Genomic DNA, 24,058 nt, shown 5'->3' with positions numbered 1-24,058 from the left:
TATAATGTAAATCTAATGAGAACATCTTCTCAAGGTACGACGTGAAAGCTTCTCTGCCATGATGACTTGACTAGCAACAGTGAAAAATAAAAGTTAAGACTAGGGTATCAACTGTATTGAAATCTTAAGTCACTTCAATTTCATAGGAAGCAGCAAGAGAACAGAGAGCCTATCATAGAATCACAGAATCATAGAATCACTAGGTTGGAAAGCACCCACTGGATCATTGAGTCCAATCGTTCCTATCACTCCCTTAAACCATGTCCCTAAGCACTTCATCAACCCGTTCCTTGAACACCTCCAGGGAAGGTGACTCGACCACCTCCCTGGTCAGCCTGTTCCAGTGCCCGATGACTCTTTCTGTGAAGCATTTTTTCTGATATCTAGCCTGAACCTCCCCTGGTGGAGCTTCAGGCCATTCCTCCATGTCCTGTCAAGCGTACTAAATAAAAAAAACAGTTTCTTTCACCTTCAGCTGTTCTTCAGGATAAAGTATAAAACATCTTCAGTTTCCCCATACTAGTTATCTGTGTACTGTAGCCTACTACCACTGCTTGTGATGCTACTGAAGATAAAGAGGAAAAAAAAAATCTTTGATTTACAATCTGACTTTAAAAGTTCAGGTATTTTGCATATTTTTGATTGTACATGCCTATGGTATGGAAGATGCTCATAGTTTTCTTATTTTAAAAAATCTTTTGTCACTTCGCAGTGTTCAGTTTACAGTTGGACTTGATGATCCTAAAGGTCTTTTCCAACCTAAACAATTCTGTTATTCTGTGTGAAAAATAAATAAGAAAATCTTACTATTGGAGTACCCAGGAGGAACAGTAACACAATACACACAGTGACATCATATATCATAAATAAGATAAATAAGAATTAGCACCCACTTATCATGAACATTTTTATTTCTAGTCAGTCCAATATCTTCCTCACTTTGGTATGAATCTAAGAGGTTTTGAGAGATTTTTGTACTTTACTTGCTAATAGTGTGAGGGTCAGATGTCACCTGCTTGTGTATCAACTACAGGAAAAGTAAGTTCTGCATAAGCATAGAAGTTCCCCTCTCAGACAACCTGGTGTTTGCACACTGTCCTGCGGACTAATGATGCAGAGAAGGGTAAATAACAGTTTGTTAATCTCTTCCTGGTAAATCCATTCTTGATAACAAAATTTCTTTAAAAAGAGGAGGGCTAGAGATATCAGACAGATCAGGATGACAAACATCACTCAGAACAGAAGGGGAAAGAGACTGACTACGCATGAAGTGAAAAAAAAAATACATCAGTTTGAGGAAAAAAGCATCATCACTTGTAAATTCTAAGAATAGCTGTACTTTTTGTCCTTGCTTTTTGTGAGTTAGTGGTAATGCCCAAGACTACAGAACAGGATAAATTTGTGCATACATTCAGAGTTAGCAGCATCCGATTCCCATTTTCAGATACTGATGGTTTGATAGCGGTGCAATGCAGCAGTCAATTTGTAGAATGTGACTTTACATAGAACATGCACAGAGCCTCCTCCCAGCAGGGTGGGAACTCCACCCCCTTTTGGGCCTCACAAAATCTCTGCAGGGTAAATATGCAGCCGATGTTGTAAACACAAAGTAGAGCAAGACAGAATTCAGAAAACTCAAGCTAAGCTCAGAAGATGTTTACATTGAGTACAAAAATCTGAAAACAGTGTTTACATTGAGAGAGGCTTTCTTCTTTTCTGGTACATCAAAACTTGTCAAAAACTAATTTACACCCTTTCTAATTTTTAATCTGAACTCACCTGATGCAAACACTTTTCTTTGACCACTAGTTTTATCCAATGCTGCTTTTAAAACGGTTGCATCTATTACTGCCTACCTTGAATTTAATTTTATAACATAGAAATGATACCATTAAGTAGTTTTGCTGATAACTGCAGTTATCAGGAGTTATTTTCACCTTTATGCAGAAATGACTATTGCATTACTGTATCTCAGTGGCCAACTATAGTTTATAGATACGTATTCCAAGTATCATTCAACATGTCTTTTCAGTGTTACTTCATATTCTTGAATAGCTGTAAGATTTTTCACTCACCCTTGAATTAAAAAATGGATCACCTGCAAGGGTTTGAGAAGTTTCATATGTTATTTTGACAATGTTGTGTTAACACTAGGGAAAAAAAAATGAGGCTGTATTCTACGAAGTACCTGTGGGAATTTTGTGGCCAAAGCCCAAGTACTGGATAGGCACTTAAGTCAATACCATTTCTGAAGGTCATTCCCTGTATAGTTCACTCCTCCAAAGCAGCTTGAATATTTGTTCAGAGAAAGTGTCTGTATATATATATTCTATTTTCAAATAGAATATGAAAAACCGGAACAAGATCCTAGCCACAATAAAGTTACAGGGATGTTTTCCATTGACTGCATTGAAGATAGGATTTCATACCCTGGAGATTCAATAGTACTGTGCCAGTTCACCTTCAGCAAAATTTGAAGCTAAAACCAAAGTGCAGTTATTTTCTTGCTACACTTGTTTTCCTCTTTGTACCAAAAGATCCTTGCTACTGAAGTGACTATGCCTGGAGACGCCAAGCTCTGTGTTTAAAACTTAGCTCATATAATAAACTCAGTTTTTCTACAAACTCATGGTTTTTACATTTTCAGATATTGATGGTAATACATACAGCTTTGATTTCTGTTGAAAATTACTCATTTGTCCCATATATGACTTGAATTCATCTGGCTACAGCGTATGACGCTGTACAGCTTTAATGAACTCTGAAGTAACAGTCTAAACCATGCTTAAAGCTCATAGCAAACTTCCCACAAACCAGGGAAGTCCACAGTTAAATAACAGTATTTTTCACTCTGTTCCAGCTACATAATTTTTTTCTCTAGGAAATATAGCTTCATTTTTCATAAACTGATTAATTTTTTTTTTTTTTCACAGATTAGTTGTCTGGAACTAGGTTACAGACAGACTTTGGTCCATTTAACAAGGTCAGACTGTTTATTCTTGACCAAATTCTTTCCCACTGTAAAAAGGTACTTTTAAATGCCACATTCCAAACCCAGTGCCAGTAAGTCACTGAAGCATATTTTCCCACACGAACTGATACCATGCAAAGGCCCCTCCTTATTTAATTCTTCTGGTGTTTAAATTAAATAAGGTGCAGGATGTCTTTAGTGTCACAAATCACTTAAATCTATGCATAGCTTAGTAGCACTGAATCTACACAGTGCCAGCTGTGTCTTTATTAACTTAAATAGTTCCATTCATTTCAAAGCAATAGTGTCTGAGCAGCATCAGACAGCAAAAGAGAAACAAAAAGACAATTAAGTACAAAATTTAAATATAAAATAAAAATAAACCAAATGCAAAATATTCATTGTTGATTTAAAGACAGTTCCTCATATTCATCTTATAAACTGGCTTGGTTTGACGAAACCATGCTAATTTATACCAGCTGAAGTACGTGGCTATTATGACCTACTGCAATGGCTGTAAGAAAATGTAAATCAGTAAAGCACTTCCCATTTTTAAGCTATCTTTCTAAGCTGGTTTTCATTTTACGGAGGCAGAATGTAAATATAAAACCAAAATTAAGCAACTTACCATTACATTATGACGATATATATCTACTTCTGATCCATTCTATTTAGATGTTACATTGCTTTGAGATATATTTTTCCTGACTGTAACCAGGATTAACCCGACACACTAAACTGTACACCATGATTTTCAAATATTCCAGCAGTCACCTGCGTTTTAAGAATGGCTTGACTGGTTCTATCCTTGCAAATGCAGTACAAAGCAAAACATGTAAGAATCACAGGAAAAAAATACATATTCAAATAAAGCAGAGCTAAGAAGCATTAGCTAAATCTGTTTCTGAGACATACTGTCATTGAAATTACAGTACCAGTGATGGAAGCATATTCTTTAAAGCGATCAATAATACACTTGCAAAGTAGTCAAATCTGTATTGCTTCTAATGACTATACGAAATATATATTCAACTCAGCGATTATTAGAAGACATTAACTCAAGCACTCACAGTGAAGTTTGTTAAAAATACAGGATAGTCAGGAAAAGTGTGTCTGATTTTACTCTGATTCAAACAGGACACCTAAAAAAATTCCTCTCTTCCCAAATAAAAAATACTCAAAGGTTCTCCTTTCTGTTTTTTTGGCTGGAATTTCACAACCCTCAACTTGACTCCATGCTCTCTAATCTGAAATCTATGCCATGCTCCTTTCTTGCACTTGAACAATTCAGTCATACTGTTCAACAGAAAGAACTTAAAAAAATGAGAAACAACTAGGGTTCCATATACAGTCTTAATGTTGCGTGAAAAACTACTTGTATTCCATACTTCGTGGTGCATCCTGTAAAAGAGTTAATTTTTTTGTTCACCATCACCTAAGAATTGACAGGCTTTATTCCAGAGCAAACTAAATAGCCAGCTTGTCTGTTCCATGGAACCAGTTGGTAGAAGTCGTGCTAGTACAAACTCGCACCTAGTTTGCATCTATATCAATACTACTGATATTCCAAGTCGATTAAAAGATAATACTTAGTTATTCTCTGAACACTATTGCCATAAGTGGCATGAGACATTCATACCACTCTAGAAAGCCTCAAGTGATTTATAGTCAAAAGGGACTTCTCTTCATGGCCAACTCGCAGTGGCAGACAACTCTCCGTGGGATAACTCTCCACAGGACAACTCTACACGGTCAGCTCTCTGTGGGGACAATACTACCTAAAAAGGGTTAGGTTTCTAGTTATGATTATAGTTAGGGCCTCCCCACATACAGTTGTGTCAGCAGAGAGTTGGCTGTGGAGACTTGTCCCATGGAGAGTTGGCTGTGGAGATTCGGCCTAGACCAAATTCACAGTCCTCCCAAAGATATTATACACTGGCAGCTCCTGATAGCTTTCATTTTCAAGATCATACCTTACACAGGGACACACCTGGATAATTTTATTCTAATGGGAAAGTACTGCTACTATAGTTTCTTTCAACTTTGTTTCGGCAATATATATATATATTATTATTGTTCTTGATAGGTGGATCAGTGAGGATTGGCTGAACAATGCCGAATTTACTATGGGATCTATCTATCAGCTTCCTGTTCACCAATCTTTTTATTCAGGTCAGCACTGGACAGTAGAATCTTTGAATTTCTTCAGTATTGATTTTTACCTCCTAATTTCTCCTAGCCCTCTGAGATAGTATCACCCCACCTCCCCTCTCCTCTTAAAAGCTTTTTTATAAGCCATTGAGCATTTTTAACCTATGAGAGATTATCATTAATTTTTCCTCAGAAAGATGTGAGGTATTCCAAATTAGGACAGTTTCTGCATCAACCAAATCAAAAGTGGTCCAAATCTATTTGACTCCTAGCAGGAGAATCATGGTCCTTGCAGATCCATGCAGTGTGCTTGACGTAAAGCAGATTATTAGTTCACACACAAGGAATAGTGAGGTACACAGTAGTTTTAAGGACTTCTGTACACTACAAAAATTAATAACATACGTTAATTCCAGTCCCTTTTATACTATTCTACAAAGGTATGCAGCTAAACTTCAGCTTTGACTGAAAAGTTTCAAAATTGCAGATTCTTGACAGAATTTCTCCTTTATGTTTGTGTGCAATTTGCCTGGGATCCTACACCTGATGAAGAATTAGTTCATTACAATGTCTGCTACTGTCAAACCTTCAGGTTCCTTGCTTTGTTTATCCTCAGCCATCTCCAAAAGCGGCTTGCTAACAGCTACTACTGACTGATGGGCTTCTCCATGCTGCGGTCCAAACACATCAGTAGACACGTGCTTCAGTGCTACTCTCAGTCATACTGTAGCAGCTGGATATATCTTTCTGTTAGGAAGAACTTCCTTTGCCATTCAGCCATGGCATATAATGTACTTGTTTTGCATTTTCTCCAGGCCCTCCATCGAGTAAAACTCTTCCTTTAGTTTGAGCAGGGATTTCCCAATCCCAAAATGTGCAACAGTTTAACAAGCATAGCTGAATCATTCTTTCACTGACACCTGTAGTCATCATCTGCTGCTTCTCCCCAATCCTTGTTGATTCTGTATCTCATCTTTAACTGCCCAGACTACTACCATCTGCTACCATCACTGTTACCCAAATACGATAATAAAATCTACCTGCCAAACAAGTTTTCAATTCACATATCATGATGCTGTCATCTGGGAAGCATTTAACTGAAAAAGGGATCATTTCAGCTGTCCTAATGGGTAAGCCATAAATATTTGTCTTTCTGGAAACTACATGAAAGGAGAAAATAAAAGTATTTTGAGGATGCATGTTTCTTTGCTAACGTATTCCTCATGGTTCCACGTAGGTCTGTGCTTGCAATCAGAACTTCATCAAGGCACTCAATTTGTTGTATCCTCAAATCTTCCCTTATTCAAATGACAGCAAAGATACTGTAGAGATTTGAGTACCTCTAAATGTTTGTGTTTTGCTGAGTGGCTTAAGTTCTTTCCATACTATTGAGATCATCATCTAAGCCTGTGGTGTTTCTGATTCAATGTTGTCAGGGAGCTGTAAGCTCTAGAATTTGCAGCCAGTATGAGCCAAAACAAGTTTTGAAAGGGTTTTGAAAAGGGATGATTGAAGGGAGAAGAACTTGTAAGAACCATTTCCAATACTGAAAATGAAAGAAATCTTATTCTTTTGTTGACTTTTGTTTAGCTTTTCACCTAAGATACTTTTGCAATGTTGGTCGACACAGAAGTAAAATTCCTGTAGTAGGACCATATACAGTTGGGTGGCTGTGAGTTGACAGTTCTGTACAGCTGCAAGTTTTTTGTCTTTAGTGGAAACTCCCCCACTCACAGATTGTGCATGCAAGGTAAAATACCTCTTTTGGAAGCAACTCACTATCCACTACACATTATTCCTTCCGTTCTGCAGAAGAGGATATAGGTATTTTCAGATCATTTGTGCTAGGAATAAGGCTGTTAAAAATCTCAAGTTTCTTTGAAAACCACGTAACTTACTGTAGTATGGCAGATAAATTTGTGCAGAATAGGAGAAAGAAGTACTGTGGACTGCCTTTTCCACTAGGTACTCAACTTGTCCCAGCCATGGACCTTTTGCTCTGAATTACTTCTGAAGTTTTTTGGACAGCTAGTGTGCTTTCCTCTGTCCTTTGGACCCGCTTGACATTATCTACTGATAACAATCAAGGTGAAATGCAAAGTGTGACTAGTATAGTGTTAAAGGTACTATTTCTTCATTGTAATAATAATTCTTCTAAGTTAAAGGATGTTAATAGTAATCCAAAGTATGGTCTTGTCATTTTCTTCGGAATTATAGCTAAGGATAAAGCCCAAGATACAGCTGAAGATACATCTCTGTCTTTACATATTTCTTCAGCAGTTATTTCTTCTTTCCTAATGGTCAACAAGAAATAGCTGTTTACATGCACATTTCCGTGGTTACAATCTTGCATGGAGCCCACACAGTACAACTTACATCTTTCTTAAATCAAAAAAATATCTCCTGCTTCCCCAGCAGAAAGTCCCTACTCTTGTTATTCCTCTTTTCAATATACAACATGACCTCAGAACACAACCAGCACGAACTTGCAGGTGGTTGCTTTCCCTCCTTTTTTTCATCAGGTTTCTCCTGCGTCTGTGCTTATTAGACTCATTACTTTTGTTTTGTAATGCTGGTTGATTTGGTTTTTTTTTCCTTTTTACCACCCGCTCTCTGTCACTTAGGCTGGAGGAATTTCCTGACCTATATTAGGAGTTTTTGGTATATACGAATAATCCTGGCTGGTTTTGAATTTTCGGAAAGCATTCAGCAGTCACTTTTCATGTCACTTATATTTAACTGAATTATTTATCTTCGCACTGATATAATTTTTTCTTGTTTTATAAAACCAAACACAGCATTTTTCTACTTACCTACAAATGCGGTTTATCAGAACAAGAGTCTTATTTTCCACTGCCTTTTAAACATAGAACTGTTCTCCTAGATTTTCAGACAAGAACATTATGTGGTAGCTGTATCATCTTCTGATTCATTTCAATAAGACACTATTCAATTTCCATGCCAACTCTTACAGACCCTCCAGAGTGCCTTTGGCTTCTTTGCTTTACTTTGATTGCAAAACCTAATTACTGCTCATGTGTCTTGTCATGCTCTGTGGTATTCACGTGTTGTAAGAATGCAAGTGTCTTCAGGTGTCCCACTCTTCTTCCTCTCTCTAGCTCTTAGTAGTATCCAAGCCTACCCAGACTGATGGCTGCCACTAACAGATACATCATGATCTTATAGTAAATCCGAACACTGGAGCCCGAGTATAAATTCTGAAGGTCCATCAGAGCTGCCCTACCTAGAACGGTTACCAGGAGTGCTCCTTTCTGCTCCTTTTCCTCACCCTTCATATAGGGTACAATGCTGAAGTCAGCTTCCCTGGAATTTTCAATAGTCATTTCTATTAATCAAGCTGGGAAAATGTAAGTCTATAGGACGCACACTAAGTAAAAAGAAATGACAGTCTCCTGACACATTCATTTTTACATCCAGGTGTCCTCTTTACTGTCCCAGTAGTATATGTTTCTGCTTACTTTCACATGCAGATTTTTCATCTCAAGTTCATGTTGCAGGTTTTTTCTGTTAGCCAGTTCCAAGTTTATCCAAGCTTTTCTGTCATCCCCTGTTTCACGGAAAGCCTTCTGATCAGGTTTTCAGCAGTCAGATTGGTTGTCATTCACTGATGTGGCTTGCCAGATTCATCCTATTTCCAGATGGGGAATGTTGCAACCAGACTTCCCACTCCATATGGATTTTTTCAACTTGCTGTCCCCAAAAAGATTCCATTTTTGCCTTCAGATCATCTTTCATCCCTATTGGGAAATTTCCAGGCTGTCTTTTCACTTCTTTATTTAAGTGTCTCTGTCTTATACCACATTTTAATTATTTGCACTCTCATGCTAGCCTTTAGTTTAACGGTAGCCTCCTTTGCTTTATGATGCCATCTCCACTGTTTTTTCACCTCATCTTAACAGAGCTAAGTAGCTTACCATTTCTTCTCTGGAAAACTATTTTGCTCTGACATTAATGCCAATCCATCTGACTTGCTGACGGGGTGGAACTTGTGAAGTGCATCTCTTTGATAAAGTTGAGTATCATGCACATGAAATCTTAATGGGGCAAATACAGAGGCATCGAACTGAAATGGACTGCCTCAGTCATGAAGATTTGCCAACTGCATCACAGACATTTGTCAATCTCTCTCTCAGAACTAGTTCTATTTCTTGGTGTGCAGTAGTCCTACCATAGGCTGCTTCAGAATCTCACTACTTGTTTTCTAACTACTGATCTCAAGTTAAGCTCAGCTTAAACTAACTAGTTCTCATGCTACCATTATTCTTTCAATTCATGTCCTCCCTCTCTAGCTACTTTCTTGCAATTTTAGATACCAATTCTATCTATTCTCATGATTAATTTTGTTAAATTAAGTCAAGTTCTTCTTGCCTCACAAAAAATCATGTCCCCTCTTCCCTGACATTTAGACAGAAATTTGTCTTTTCCTGTGACTTTTCCTGTCCAAAATAATCTCTTAAGCAGAGAGAAATTGAACAGCTGACAGTATTCTAGATGAGGTCTGATCAACTAATTTCACAGAATCCAGGATCATTTAGGTTGGAAAAGACCTTTAAGATCATCGAGTCCAACACTTAATCTAACACTGCCAAGTTCATCACCAAACCACGTCCCCTAGCACTATATCTATGCATCTTTTAAATACCTCCAGGGATGGTGACTCAACCACTTCCCTGGGCAGCCTGTTCCAATGCCTGACAAACCTTCAGTCTAGTAATATTTCTTAATATCCAAACTAAACCTCCCCTGGCACAACTTGAGGCCATCTCCTCTTGTACTATTGCTTGTTACTTGCAAGAGACCAACACCCACCTCACTACAACCTCCTTTCAGGTAGTTGTAGAAAATGGTAAGGTCTACCTTTAACCTCCTTTTCTCCAGACTCAACAACCCCAGCCCCATGAGTTGCTCCTCATAAAATTGGTGCTCCAAAGCCTTCACCAGGTGCCTCTCACGGGACTCCGTCAGTTTCCCAAACAGACTGAAGTCCACCCTTCAGAACTCCAAGATGGCAGTTCTGCTGACCTCCTCCTCACTTCTCCAAGAATCAAGAACTGTCATTTGTGTTGCAGCATCATAATTTTCTTATTTCTAATAAAATATCCTATATGTAACAGTCTATATTTCCATCTGTTTTTTTTCATGCATCTAAACAGTGACCCATAGCCCGCCTATGATTTTTGCAGCTTCTTACCAAGCTATATGTAAGATCCCCAAAACCGAGGAGTTCACCTAGCTCAATAATTCTTTAAAAGTAACATGTTTTCCTCTGGATTTATCCACCTAATTCTAGAAGACAGGAAGTCCAGAGAAACATAGTTTAATTCATTGGTGCTCTACAATTTCCTGAAATCTGAATAATCTAGGACTATTTTAATACCATTGTTTATCAAATGAATGATCTTTCATGTTTTGCATATCAACGTATACAACAATATGTAACTGCTTTCTCTAGTGCAGGAAGCCAACTAAAAGGCCTTGGTCATCTGCTACTATTCAGCATATAATAATAAAAAATATAATGGAGTTAAATTAAGAATGAGCAATTAGAGGCTGGACATAAAGGAAACTTTCTGAGAGTGATTATACAGAGGTTTTGGAACAGGCTGCCATGGCAAGCGATGGAATCCCTATTTCTTGGCACATTTAAAGTTAACATGACCAAAAACATTAGAAATGACATAACAGAGAACAATCCTGCCCAATTCAGAAAATGACAGGATGATTTCACATCTCTTCTGATTTCGAGCTCTAGAATTCCATGCCAACATCATTGAATAAGTAACAAATACTGTGAGGCTAAGAGAAATTTCCTTGGCTGTACCTGTACAAGGGAATTTTCAGTTAGAAATACCTCTGTAGCAGGACTTTGGCCAGTGTGCAAGAGAAAACTTACAGATACTTCCTTGCTACTGCAAAAACATGTTAGCAATTGATTTTTTTAACATATTAATCCCTAAGAGCATTTCTGTCAGCAGTGTACAGATGCCTGCCTTTACTCTGGAATAGCATGAGCTCCAACGAGAGTTTGCTATTTTCTTTGCTCCTCCTTTGGCTGTCTCACATTGAAGTACCAAACAGGCCCATGCCTGCTTACCCTGTGCGCTCTGATAAGAGCATAACCTGAGGCCCTATTTTAGTGTTTCAGGAAGGTTTGAAATTATGTGGGAACAGTTTTGAAAATACACAGGGAGAGACCTTGTCAAATAATCAAATTGCTTTTACAATCCAGCCCACTCAATTATCTCTGGGAGTAGATGTAAAAACAGACCCACTTAAATCAACAGAAAAAGAGTACAAAGAAGATGTAAATCACTGAGTGGGGGATATGCATCACATATTTTTATATCTGAAAACAGACGATACAAGTATGGTCACACAATAGCAGGATGCTCTTTTATAGTATAGAGAAAATACACAGCATTAATTTTCTGCCTTTCTTTTCCCTTGTTTACACCCACCTTCCCCCTTTTATTAGCAGATTAAGCACAGCCTGTTCCTTATAAATTCAGTTCTTATACATCCTAAAGTCCATTCAACAGATACTTGTATGAAAAGTATAACTCAGTACTGTACTATTACTAACAATATCTACTGTATCTTCTTAAGAAAAAGAGAAAGAAAATAGAAACAGAAAAGAAGAAACATTTCATTTTAATTTCACATCAACATGTGAATGCCTGTTTGCACCAAGCACATTTTTCTTCCACCAATGGAACTGAACTGCTGGAAAAATGACAAATTTCACCCAGAGGTGAAAAGGGAATGTTTCACAGAAGCAGAATTAAGAGGAACCTAAGAAAAATTATAAGGTGTTAGATTTAAAACAAAATAAAGAGCTTTTCCTTGCATTGCAGAAGTTAACAGCAGCCCAAAGTAAAAATTATTCAAAAAGTAAGATTAATTTATGGAGGATGGGTACTTCAGCAATGGACAACGATCCAGATACAATCTCCAGCACCAGAAATTGTTAAATTTCTGATTGCTGGAAGTTGATTCTTACTCTCCTTCCTAAGCATCCTCTGTTTGACATTATCCTTTCATAGTGCACTCAGTCAGTCTTTGGTCCAGGCCAGCTGAATCTTCCTTTATTCTGATGTGAGCTCAAAGTTGTAACTTTTTTCCCTCTTTTGCACTAGGTAAATTTATTCTGCAAGGTTAGACTGGTGCAGCCGCAGGGCTACAAAACATGCTCACAGTGTAGACAAACTCCGTCATCACATGATATATTCTAATGTTTTCAGCTCTGAAAATGAGATTTCTGGCACAGAAAATATTCTCCTATGGGTCCAATTTGCTTGTTTACTGTGAAATAATTTACTTTCTTTGAAAGATTAAAAGATAGGCTTTTATGGTTCATGATAAACCTGGGCCTGAATCAGAGCAGAGGACTGCATTCTCTGCATTCCTGACAGGTCTCAAGGGTGAGTCAAGGCATCAGCTGTGGAGGAATACCACACAGCCCTGAATCCGAGCCTTGGCACTGAGAGGGTAAAAAAAAATTCAAATATTGATGCAGATACTCTTAGAAGTCTTGTTAAAGTCAGATAGAGTGAGAGCCTTAAATGAACCAGTAACTAGCTCATCTAACACCTTCAAAACAGCAAAAGTCAGCACGAGTTTTGAGGTTTTGAAGAACATTTCTGCCTTTGAGTTAGTTATTCGAGTCCTCAGCTGATGACGTCAGATGTGGTTTTCTAACTGACTCCAACAAATCTAAGATTGTGGTGTCTATGGAGTGGATGACCTCATCTTTCAGCTCACCCTCTCCTGTGTGTCAGTGCTTTCACTCACGTGTCCATGCAGTGATTTGCATCCGTTAATCCACCTGAAAATGAATTAACTACTTTTTATGGGGCTCATTTTCAGTCAGACAGCAAGAGATTGACCACTAATGCCGATGCAAGGGAAGTGACTAGAGTGTATGGTCAAAGGCAGGAGCGTCCTTTCAGTGGCACTAGAATCATTGCATCTACTTATGCTGACTTCTAAAGAGCGCCCTGAGAACACTATCTCTAGGATGTCTTTCTAAAAATAAGAACCTTGCCATAAATCCTGTCTCTTTATGAGAGCAGCTAGTACTGCACTTCCAGACAAGTCTAACTTTAAAGGTTCTTAGGATGGGCAACAAAAATTAAGAGTCAGTTTTGGAAATGATCTTGTATGAACATAATGCAGACATTCTACTCTAATTTCCTATCTTCATCCATGTGTATTCCTGTATTGCCCTAACATAATATTGTGGCATTGAGCAAATCTGGTTTTTCACTGTTATTTTCATAGAAATCAGAGCCCTCTTACTGAACGTCTATTCTAACTGAAGTCAATGTAAATATATATTGAAAAGTTTTTAGTCATCTGCAGACTTTACTGTCAATGTGCGGATAACGATTTTTATTTTTAAGATGACTCCGGAGATAAATCACTCATTTTATGAGATGGAAATAATTTTCCTACAGGGTGTTTGGGAGGACGCAATAAAGATTCCTTCAGCTATCCAAATGTTAAAATATCAGAGAAATTTACTTATTTCTTCACAAAGCCGTACATGAGGGCGTTCTATGCAGAACTCTATGTTAGTAGAGAAGAAAGATTTTCCTTAAATAAGCCAACCAATTTAATCATGCTGCATTCCTAAATAGCCACAACATTTCAGCAGCAGCACTGACAAGTTCAACAACACATATTTTGATTCTCTGGATGTCTGTCTGTGACTCATTTTCCTTTTCAGGGACACTTGGGTAGACTGGAGAAATGCACCATGAGGAAAAAACTGGCGATCAGGGTTCAGATCTAAGGTGATGTGAAGGCTCAGTGCAGAGCAAAACTCTCTTACTTCCACCTGTCAGAGGAAGATTTATTCTCTTATCAAATTACGTATAAGAAGATAAAATCTAGTGTCACTGTACTGATTCCATTAGGGCACTCTTCAACACAGCCCAGATTTTGACGTTAATTCACCAGAGGCAGGTGCCTGATTAATTTCCATAGGTCTGCTCCTGTGTTTGATGTTAACTGCAAGCTTTAAATAGATTGCTCAGTCAGGCCCATTTAGGGTTACCCAATGCATCACAGGTTAAAACTGTACTGCAACAGACTGCAGGTCTGCTGGAACATAGCCAACACAGGAATGGACTCTGCAGGGTGTATTACGTACAAATAAATATGTGGATTTCGGGAAGCACAGTATCAGGAGGAGGTGGTCATAAAAAAAAATGGGGAAAAAAGCCCTCAAACCAAAACAAAGCAAAAGAAAATTCCTCATCTGTGCTCTCAACTATTGTATTAGTGCAGATGAGAGTTTACATTCACATTATTTACCAACAGATGGCATTTATTAGAAAATTACAATGCAATAGTGAGCAGAAAACAGGAAAGCACTCATTCCTCTTTGGATGAGGGTTTTTCTATTTTTTTTGATTGTTGTTTTTGTTGCTGTAACTAATTTCTATATTTATTTTTACAAAGTAAGCCCAGTTAGTGAAAATTATTTTATGCTCCCTTGCTACTATACCAAAAAACTGAAATCCAAGTTCCTGCATGATGTGACATATAAACCATTTGTGCTGAAGTGACTGCCAGGAATGGATGGAAAGTTTTTATCCTGAAGAAACACTGAAATAAAATGCTAGTGTAATCTAAAATTATTCACTGACAGTAATTTCAGGATTTTTTTGTGTCTTCTCTTTTTAATTGTCAATTTAGCTTAGTCTAGTATTCAACAACTTAGAGCATCTGTGAAGTGATATGTTTTCCTGTCTGATGTTCAATAAATCTGAAAACAAACAGTTTTTTTTTCAAAAGGAAGACATAAAACAATTTGTTTGCATGTCATAGGAAAAACCCCATCAGTAGTGCTTCCAGCTAAAGTAAAGCACACATGTTTTCAAAAAAAGTATTATGAGTGTGTTCCAAACACTAAGGTTTTGACAGTTTCACTCAGATCCTGAGGAAGCTCAGGTTTTAAAAGCTGGACAGCCTCAGCTCCACTTAGAGGCTGTGATCACAACTGTGTGCACTTAACTCACTTAGCATTCTCATGCACTATGATTCAGACTTTCTTCAAGGCAGTTAGAAGTCAACAAAAACAGATAAATGGCTTATTTGTTTTTCATAATATAGCTTCAAGTTTTCCAGACAGCTATTTGTTCCTTCACTCAGAGAAAGTTAGAACTGAGTGCCCATTTTTCTGCACAAAAAATTGACAATTCATTATGTTTTGCTATCAAACTCTAAAATTACATAGTCACATCAATCCACCTCCCCTGTCCTATGGAGCTTCTCTGTTATCACAAAGCCTACTCAAAATTTCCCCAAGGGCCGAGACCGACACCTGAAAAAGAGATTAACTTTGTATGAAACCAAAAGCGTGCCCTGTTACTCACTATCTAAGACACCCCCGCCCGACCTTGTTCTTTCTAGTGCTGTTATTTCAGACCTGTATCAGTTCTCAGCCTGACCACAGCTGGGAGCAGCGATCTCCGTCCTGCACCTCTAAGTCTGTGTAACATTAGTTTGAATCTTTTATCCATTCACTGATGGAAATATCAAGAGGTTTCTTTAAATGACAGAACTATGCCCAGGTGACTGATCCCCCAGAAGGATTCTGTAGCACTGTGGAAATAACTGGCTATCACAGAGAAGACTGCTTTGAAGCTACCATTTGCAGCACCAGAGTACTAGGGCTGGATCAGTTTTTACTGGATTACTTTCACGGCAAGCTCTTTTTGTCCCATCTGAAGAGTTTCTTTGTGTGCAATGAATGAGGATGCATCTTGGGAATGATCTGATACTTTAAAAGATGATTCTTGTAGTTTATCTTTCAGCATGCTGCTCTTCTGAAGGAAATGCTGCAGAGCCCTTGTAATGATCACAGTGATAGAGCATGCAGCGTGCCTTTTATTGCTGAGTTGTCTGCATGATCCTTCCAAGCTAGGGCTTTTATAAATTGATATATGTGTAAATATATGCTGTCTTTTATAACGCAACATATTTTCCTACAATAACGTCAAAACAAAGCTGGTCCTCCTGAAGTCAATGGATGTTTACTCATCGACTCGTGAAGAACTGCAATTTAGGCTATTTTGGAAACAGTAAAGTCAATTAAAAAACCAGAAGGTTGGTTTTGTTTTTAAAGTTTTGTTCTCTGTACTGAGTTTGAATGGAGGAAAAAAAAAGAATTCATACACAAAGCAGCTAGCCAAAGTTATAAGTTACATTCAGAAAACAGAAAACTGGTGGCCTGTGTCAGCTAACGCACATTCAGTAAAAATTTATAACCAGCACTGTCTGCAAGAGCTAAGAAGACTGACATTTAAAAACATACCACATTACCACATTGTAAGCAACACTACCCTATAGGTTTCTATATACCCAGACAAAAGTTAATTTTAAGGTGTTAAATACTAAGTGTTTTTAGACCAATAAATGTTTAACTTAAAAAAGCCATGGTTTTTTTGTTTTTAAATAAAGAAATAATGATACAGTAAATTCTAGGTGCGAAAGCCACTATCCACATCTATGCTCATATATCTTATTTGTCATTGATCACTGAATTATTTTAATACTTTTTAGCATAGCTGCAGTGACAATTGAATGCTTGTGCAAACACAACACAAACTTGCACACGGACAGTCCTGTAGTCTGAACAACTCTTGTTCAGAGCAGCGCTAAAGGTACTAGCTAAGGGGTTTTGAAAAATGATTTCTAGCATACAAATCTTAGATGCCTGAGCATACGTACATCCATTGCATAGTAACTCTGGCAGTGCTGTCTTCCAAGCAGTTCTTGGTATGTTTTTGCCTCAGTAGATGCACTCTATTTCTGAGTCTTTTGACCTTTCTATATCGGCTACATGATCATGGGGAAACTTCTGCTCAGTTCTGTAGCTATTTTTTCCTCATTATATGCAGAACTTTTCAAAATCACCTTGTTGGAAGCCTTACAACCCTGCAATTTTAGCTTAAAGTATTTTATGGATCAATAGAAATACTCGCTGAATCTGTTATTGGCTGATTACTGGGAAATGAAAAATTACAGGAACAGTACCAACATTTCTCTCCTTTTCTTTTAAGATCTGTTTTGAGTTACATCATTGTCCTCACTGACCTCAGCAGAGATTCTTTCAACTTTGGATTAGGCTATATCCTACAGACAAGGATAAAAACCAGCTCCAGAGCACAAGTTTATATATGCTTTATGCAAAGAGAATACCTTCCTATGTTTAGCAAGATGATATCATTTTCTTTTGCTTCCTGCCTTCATTCACCTGAAGCCGGAACCAAAGATGTCATAGTTACATCACACAATGATAGTAAGACTTTTACACTAACTAATTGTGACAATGGACTGCTTTTTATCAATGTGAGCCAGGCCACGTTCAATAAAATTATGTAAAATGCAAGGTGGACTACTTTCAGTTTCTTTTCTCAGCAGTTCTCCCTTTCCTGTCTTTAGCGTAAGTGATACCACCATGGCAGTTGTGATACTCAGAATAGAAAATGGAGACAAAAAAACTCATGAGCAGGCAACAAAACCAAATGACACCCAGCATGCATGCAGCAGGCTTAGCATGCAGCAATAGACTTCAGAGATGCTGTGCCAAGCTAACAGCAGCTGATCCTGTGGGCAGGACAAGAAAGCAAGGAAACAGGGTCAAAAAGTGAGGAGCTGGCGGGGCTTCTCTACCAATATTAATGAAGGAGAGGGCCAGACCTTCTGGCAGTGAGCTCATGCCTGAGCCAAGGCCAACCAGGAGAGCTCCTGGGAGAGGGGCAACAGAGGCAGGGGGCCTAGAAATACTGGAGGTGTTGTTTAACAGCTGGCTTGGGTAATAGCAGTGATTTTGGCTGTCAGATCCGCTTGAGTGGCCTCCAGCACAGCCCTATTTGGAATCCCTCAGTAACATATGGGAGCAAGCATCGAACCTGTATTCACAGAGATGGAAAATCAGAGGCCTGACAGCGTGGCATTTTCACAAGTATCTGTGTATTTTGACGCAAGATATCAGAGTTTTATCTTAAAATATATGCTTCAGAAACTTTCACCTTACCCGTCAGGCTTATTGTGCAAAAGAAGTTGGTGTCACAACAGAAACTAGACTGATGGGGTTTTCATAAAACTAGCAAATACGTACCCTTCAGTAATCAGATGTGATTTAATTTCAAACCAATAATTAGTAATTTATTACTTCTATGAAGCAACCACAGTAATGTCACTCCTGGTTGGAAAGCAGCTATTTTCAGAGATAAAAGTAAGTTACAATTGCAGAGATCATTTCAGAAGCAGCATTATAATAGGGGATAAATAGCCAGGAACACAGAGAGTAAAGCACATTGCTGCACTAATAAAAAATAAATAAAAGCCTCCAGAAACTCACCACTGAGGTAAGAGCCATCTGAAAACTGTAGATTCGTGCAAGGCCAAAGTCAGCTAACTTTATCTGCCCATTACTGGTTACAAGGATGTTTTGGGGTTTCAGATCCCGATGCACCACACGATGTGAATGCAGAAAATCCAGTCCCCGAAACAGCTGAAGCATCATATCCTAAATATAAAGAAGAAATCAATATGTAATTGTCCAGACAAGGTGGCAAACAAGTAAACTCCTTGTCATAATCTGCAAAACTAATTCAATAAATATTGATTTATAATATGTGCACAGGACATAAACCCAACTATTAATATAAAATGGACAGGATGTTGCTAGAACCAGCTGACTTGAACAGATGTACTTATCAAGTGTTGTTTCTAGTTAAATTTTTTGAAGTTCATTGACAGAAGTATAAAGACCGGTCAACATACTTAGAAGAAATAGCAAAAGCATATCTGTAAATCCCAGGACAACTTCAAAAGAATGCTGTCCAATAAGAAAAATACATAGCAGCCATTTGCTCTGAACATTAAATGACACATCACTTTGATATTCACGAGTTTATGCTTTGTCCTACCCCAGTGAAGTGAAATTTTATCATTGAATTCAACAGGCACAAGGATCTATTTCTATCAGAAAAGCTTTTTAAATGACAGTTTCACCAGAAATTAACGTTACATAGAGAAAAAACTTACTCTTACTTGCATTCTATACTTATAGAATACAAAACCTGTTGTATATTATGTACTGAACAGGACAACAGATAAAAAATTAGCACTAAATCAATGTAATATTATAAGTAACAGTTCTCATTTTGTTTTCTGTTATCTTATAGTGATGCAATCTTCAGTAACATTTCCACAGCTGAAGAAACTATTTCATCTGTACTCATGTTTCCACATTATTCTTAGTAATGTGAAAGGAATGAACCAACAGACTTAGAATGAACCAACAGAACTTAGAACTAAATACTAGAAATCCCCTGAATTCCAAATTAGAAGGATACTGTCAACTTGAAAATTATATTTGCAAAACAGGCATTTACAAGAAGATGCTGCAATAAGTAAGATAAAAGAGATAAAAAGTTTATTTTCTGTATGTGCTTGACTTGAGTTCATGAAACTCCAGTTCTGTGTCTGCTGGTGACATCTGCCCTTCCAACATGCTATGCAGTAGGGAGTCTGCCAATCCTGATATTAGCAACCTGTTACTAACAAGAGTTGGATGGCATGAAAAATGAGAAAACAGAAGAAGGATAAACTCAGTTTGGTTGCGTTTGGTTGCTTTTGTTCTCTATGGACTTGGGCATTTTTCAAGTAAATATTCAAGGCATACTATTAAAGGGAATCATATCTGAAAACAAGTTTAAAAATAGTTCAAAACATCTAACTTGATAATATTGCTTTACCTGGATGCATTTTTAAGATATTTGTTATAGATTTTGCTATATTATTTAACACAAAATTATTATTTTAATGTAACATTCCCTGATCATCTCTACAGAATGTACTTTAAAATGTATCAATATTAAGGCTAGAAGCCGTAATTTAACCTCTGATAAAGCATGGCCACTTCTAGATATAGCTTATAACTCTGTCTGCCAAACAGTAGTGACAGTGGGCTGCTCATAAAGTAATCAGTTTTTATTTGAAGACTCCAATGATGGAGATATTACCATGGAACTACAGATGCTGTAACAGCATTTAGTTATTATCACTTCAGAAGGACAGTGGTAAAGGGTAAACTGAGAACTCCATTCCCTGTTAGCTGATGCCTTGTATTCTCTTTGCTTCCCCAGGAAAAATGGAGATCCAATAATTTTGCACCTTTAAAACAAATACACAAAGTGTACTGAACCCCCTTGTATTTATATATTTTCCCTTTGTAGCTCAGAAATATGTGGAAGAGCTAGGACTACATCTCTGCAGGTTTCAGCCATCAGTAGAATTAATACATGCCATATCTACTCACTCTGTGCTATTATAACTTAAATCAAATCCCAAGTCTGTGGGTCAGTCTTGCAGATGTAAATAACCAAGAACATTTAAGCATGTGGTTATATAGAGTACGTACTTAAAGGCTTCACTGAATTTGGGCCTAATTTTTTTATTCAACAGAGACATAATATCAGACAAAATAAGAAAAATAACCTAAAGAACTTAAGGATTAGTTAGCAGACTTGGGAAGTCCCTTCTTGGTGACATTACTGTATCCTACTCATTTGTCAAGTATGTGAATTCTTTCCTGCAGTTACCAAACATATCAAGACTATTTTTTCCTACAACTGATGCTGGTTTTATTTCAGCTTTCTTCCTCAAGCTCAAATGCAATTCTGCTCTGCTTGTTGCAAGTTGCAAGCAATGTCTTCAGTTTCTTTATTCAGAGTCTTCTTCCAGGCATAGGTAAAAAAAAGAAAATATTTGAAAATAGAAACCGTTAGCTCTTTCCCTGCCCTAGAGGACTCAAAATATTAATACAATTTATTGTCATTCTCTTCACATGCAAAAAATGAGATGTAGAGTCGAAAAGTATCTCAAAGTAGTGTAAGTTTAAATGGTACTAGAAAGACAGAGGAAAACTGGAGGAAAAAAGTGCTATATTTTCTCTCCCAGGAAATTCAGAGTTAGTCCATACATGCTATTTTCTAGTACTCATTTTGGACTGTTGATTATGCTCTTTTGCTAGCCCTTATTACTTACTATTACATGTATGAACAAACTTCAAAATATTTCAAACAGACCATTTGCTATTTGTGATCAATTACTCTCCTGTTTTTAAATTCTCAGCCAGTTAGAAAAAGAGTAGAATTCAAAATCTCATGACATGGGATTATTATTATGTATTTTAAATTCAGAATATCAAAATGTGCGGCTCAGAGTTTGGTATTTGTTTGCACAAATAGATTATTGATAACAGAGCAAACAAAAGAGAACTATTAAATGATTTTTAAATCTATAATCAATGATTAAAATTTTGCTATACACAAACTTAGTCAGAAACCATGACTCATGTTTGAAAGGCTGACAGCCAGCCACTTGGAAGAAACATCAGACCCAAGTCTTGGCTGTGCACTTTCTTTGATACTGTCACTAATATCAGAAGATACTAACCTTTGCTAACAAATAAAGTCTGCAAACATGCACAAGTCAGATTACTAGCTAATTAAATTAGGATAATTCCATTCATTTGACAGAAATGCATCCATTTTTATTAGTGATGATTACTCAGTGTTATCTCAGTTGCCAATATCTAGAGATAACTGTAAGAGAGTTTTCATGGATTAGTTTGTTCCATGTCTGCTTTTTCCTGCAAAATTTTCTGTGGTAGCTAGACAAACCAAGCTTTGGAATTACAGTTAGAATCATATTTCAATAACTAATTGAAAAATGATCAATTCTACCCAACAAACAAGAAGATTCATGCCGTAACAGATTTGAGGAACAAGCTCCAATGAGGCATGATCAAACGCCTACTGATGTCTATCAGACCTTCTTTGCATATAGTATGTTTAAAAACACAGACACAGAATAGTGCCTGTTGTTCCAGATTAGAGATTCCTGTCATGCTTCTACTATCACAAAACCTATGATGATTGTTGCCTGAGTTGAAGATAGATGCATTATTCCACTGCGATTACTTTCAGATAATGAAGGCTTTACAATGTACTTCCTTTTCAGGCTACATTTCTAATGTGGTCTACGCACAAATCTAAAATATTTATCCATAACTCAGTAGAAAACTGAGCTATTTTGGGATGCAATGAATAAATACACTTTCCTTAGAGGTAAATATGTAGCTTTAATTTTGTAAAAGTCTCAAAATGGAAACCTCTAGGAGCAAAATTTGTTATGGAGATGTTGCATCTTTTGCGTGTTCCACCACACATGGTGAATATATCTACACTGAACGTCAGGACCAAATTAGGCTGAACAAGCAATACCATATTATATCACGAATCTCAATAATACACAGAAATACGTCCTGCATATTCCACCTCCAGTGTCAGCAAGGATGGAGATAGGCTTGGGTTAGGCTGAGCAGCTGCTGATGCTGCCTCTGCCAAAAAGCTGCTTCAGGGCTCACATTTCCCGACTTGGGCGAAGCGGGAGCAGAAAGCCTTGATTTTCTAGAGACTTCTGCCTCCTCCTTGTCCTATCCCCTCTTGATCCTATGCTTCACTGACCCCTCTTAACCTTCCTCCAGCTTCTTATCCATAAATGCCTTCCAAGCCATTGTTTTTCAAAATACCACTCTGATCCTCTAAGAGTCACCCACCCTCCTGACTTCCAGATAAACTATCTGGGAGTTGCCTGCAGTAACTTGCCACTTAAGACCAGCCAGATCCTCTGGAGTATCCCGCCTGCCTAATCCAAAAGAGGATGGCATGGCTGTCGACCAAATAATTCAAGTAGCTACTCAAAGAAAACAGAAAGTACAGAGTTGTTTTGGTGTTGGTGCCCACAGGCCGGCAGCTGGGGCTGCAGGGGCCTCTGTAAGGGGAGACCAGGGGCTGTCCTGTGCCAGATACAGCTGGCTCCAGCTGGCTCCGATGGATCCACCGCAGGGCACAGCTGGATCCATCAGCAAAGATGGTAGCACCTGCATTAAAATCTATCTAAGAAAGGGCAGAAAAGTCTAGAGGGAAAGCGGAGGGAATAAAATGAGTGAGAAACAGCACAGGAAACATGAAGGTAAGAGATGGAGGAGGAAGCACTCCACGTTGGAGCAGATATTCACGTTGCAGCCCATGGAGGACGTGCATTGGAGCAAGTGGATATTCCTGAGGGAACAAAACCTGTTGAGAGGACCCATGGTGGAGCAGGCAGAAAGTGTGAGCAGGGAGCACCAGAGAGGAGCTGCAATGGACTGACCACAATCCCCACATCCTAATGCCCCTGTGCTGCTCAGGATGGGGAGAGTCAGGAGTGATGTGAAGCCTGGAAAAAGGCAGGAGAAGGTGTTGTTTAAATGTTTGCCTTTTTGTTTCCCGCTACTAGAATTAGTAATTAAATATTTATCTTAATTGGCATTAAACTAAGTTAATTTTCCCCAAGGTGAGTCTAGTTTGCCCGTGATGGTAATTCATAAGCAATCTCCCTGTCTTAGCTCATGACATTTCTTGTTCCTTGTTCTTTTTTATTCTCTCTGGCCACTCTGCTGACGTAGCGGAAGTGAGTGAGCAGCTGGGTGGGAATTGGCTGTTGGGCCAGGCTAACCCATCACTGTGATAAAGGTACAGATGCCAGATTTTGTCTTTGTAAAGAGTGACACAGTGCAACACAACTTGAGGGAAAACACCAAGAATAATATGTCTTTAGAGTACACATGCACCCAGAGATAACATACAGGTATGAATGGCTGCTCATTAGGTGAACGTCACGTTTTTTCCTCCATTGAATAGCACATGAAGAAAGAAAAACTTTTAACCAGATTCCCCTTGGTCATAGTGATAGGACTTCCTAATACCAGACAAACTTAAGTCTGTGGAAGCCCACATATACACTTGGTCCCATCACCAAATAAAGACAACACGGTACAGATCCCTG

The 24,058-nt window shown here is 38.0% G+C and overlaps 1 protein-coding gene across 4 annotated transcripts in view; it reads right to left on the bottom strand.

Annotated features, from left to right (window-relative positions):
* The window catches only part of CDK6 (cyclin dependent kinase 6), a 141,083-nt gene that overhangs the window by 61,297 nt on the left and 55,728 nt on the right, over positions 1–24,058 (bottom strand). For all 4 annotated transcript variants that reach the window (XM_054058084.1, XM_054058086.1, XM_054058088.1 and 1 more), the window contains exon 4: positions 18,519–18,686. In XM_054058084.1, coding sequence (XP_053914059.1) covers positions 18,519–18,686 — 168 coding nt within the window. The remainder of the gene's footprint in view (positions 1–18,518; positions 18,687–24,058) is intronic.

This window comes from Cuculus canorus, chromosome 2, assembly GCF_017976375.1.
Source record: "Cuculus canorus isolate bCucCan1 chromosome 2, bCucCan1.pri, whole genome shotgun sequence".
NCBI classification, from domain to species: domain Eukaryota; kingdom Metazoa; phylum Chordata; class Aves; order Cuculiformes; family Cuculidae; genus Cuculus; species Cuculus canorus.
The sequence above is the reverse complement of the archived record's forward strand: the minus strand, read 5'-3'. Positions and strand labels throughout refer to the sequence as shown.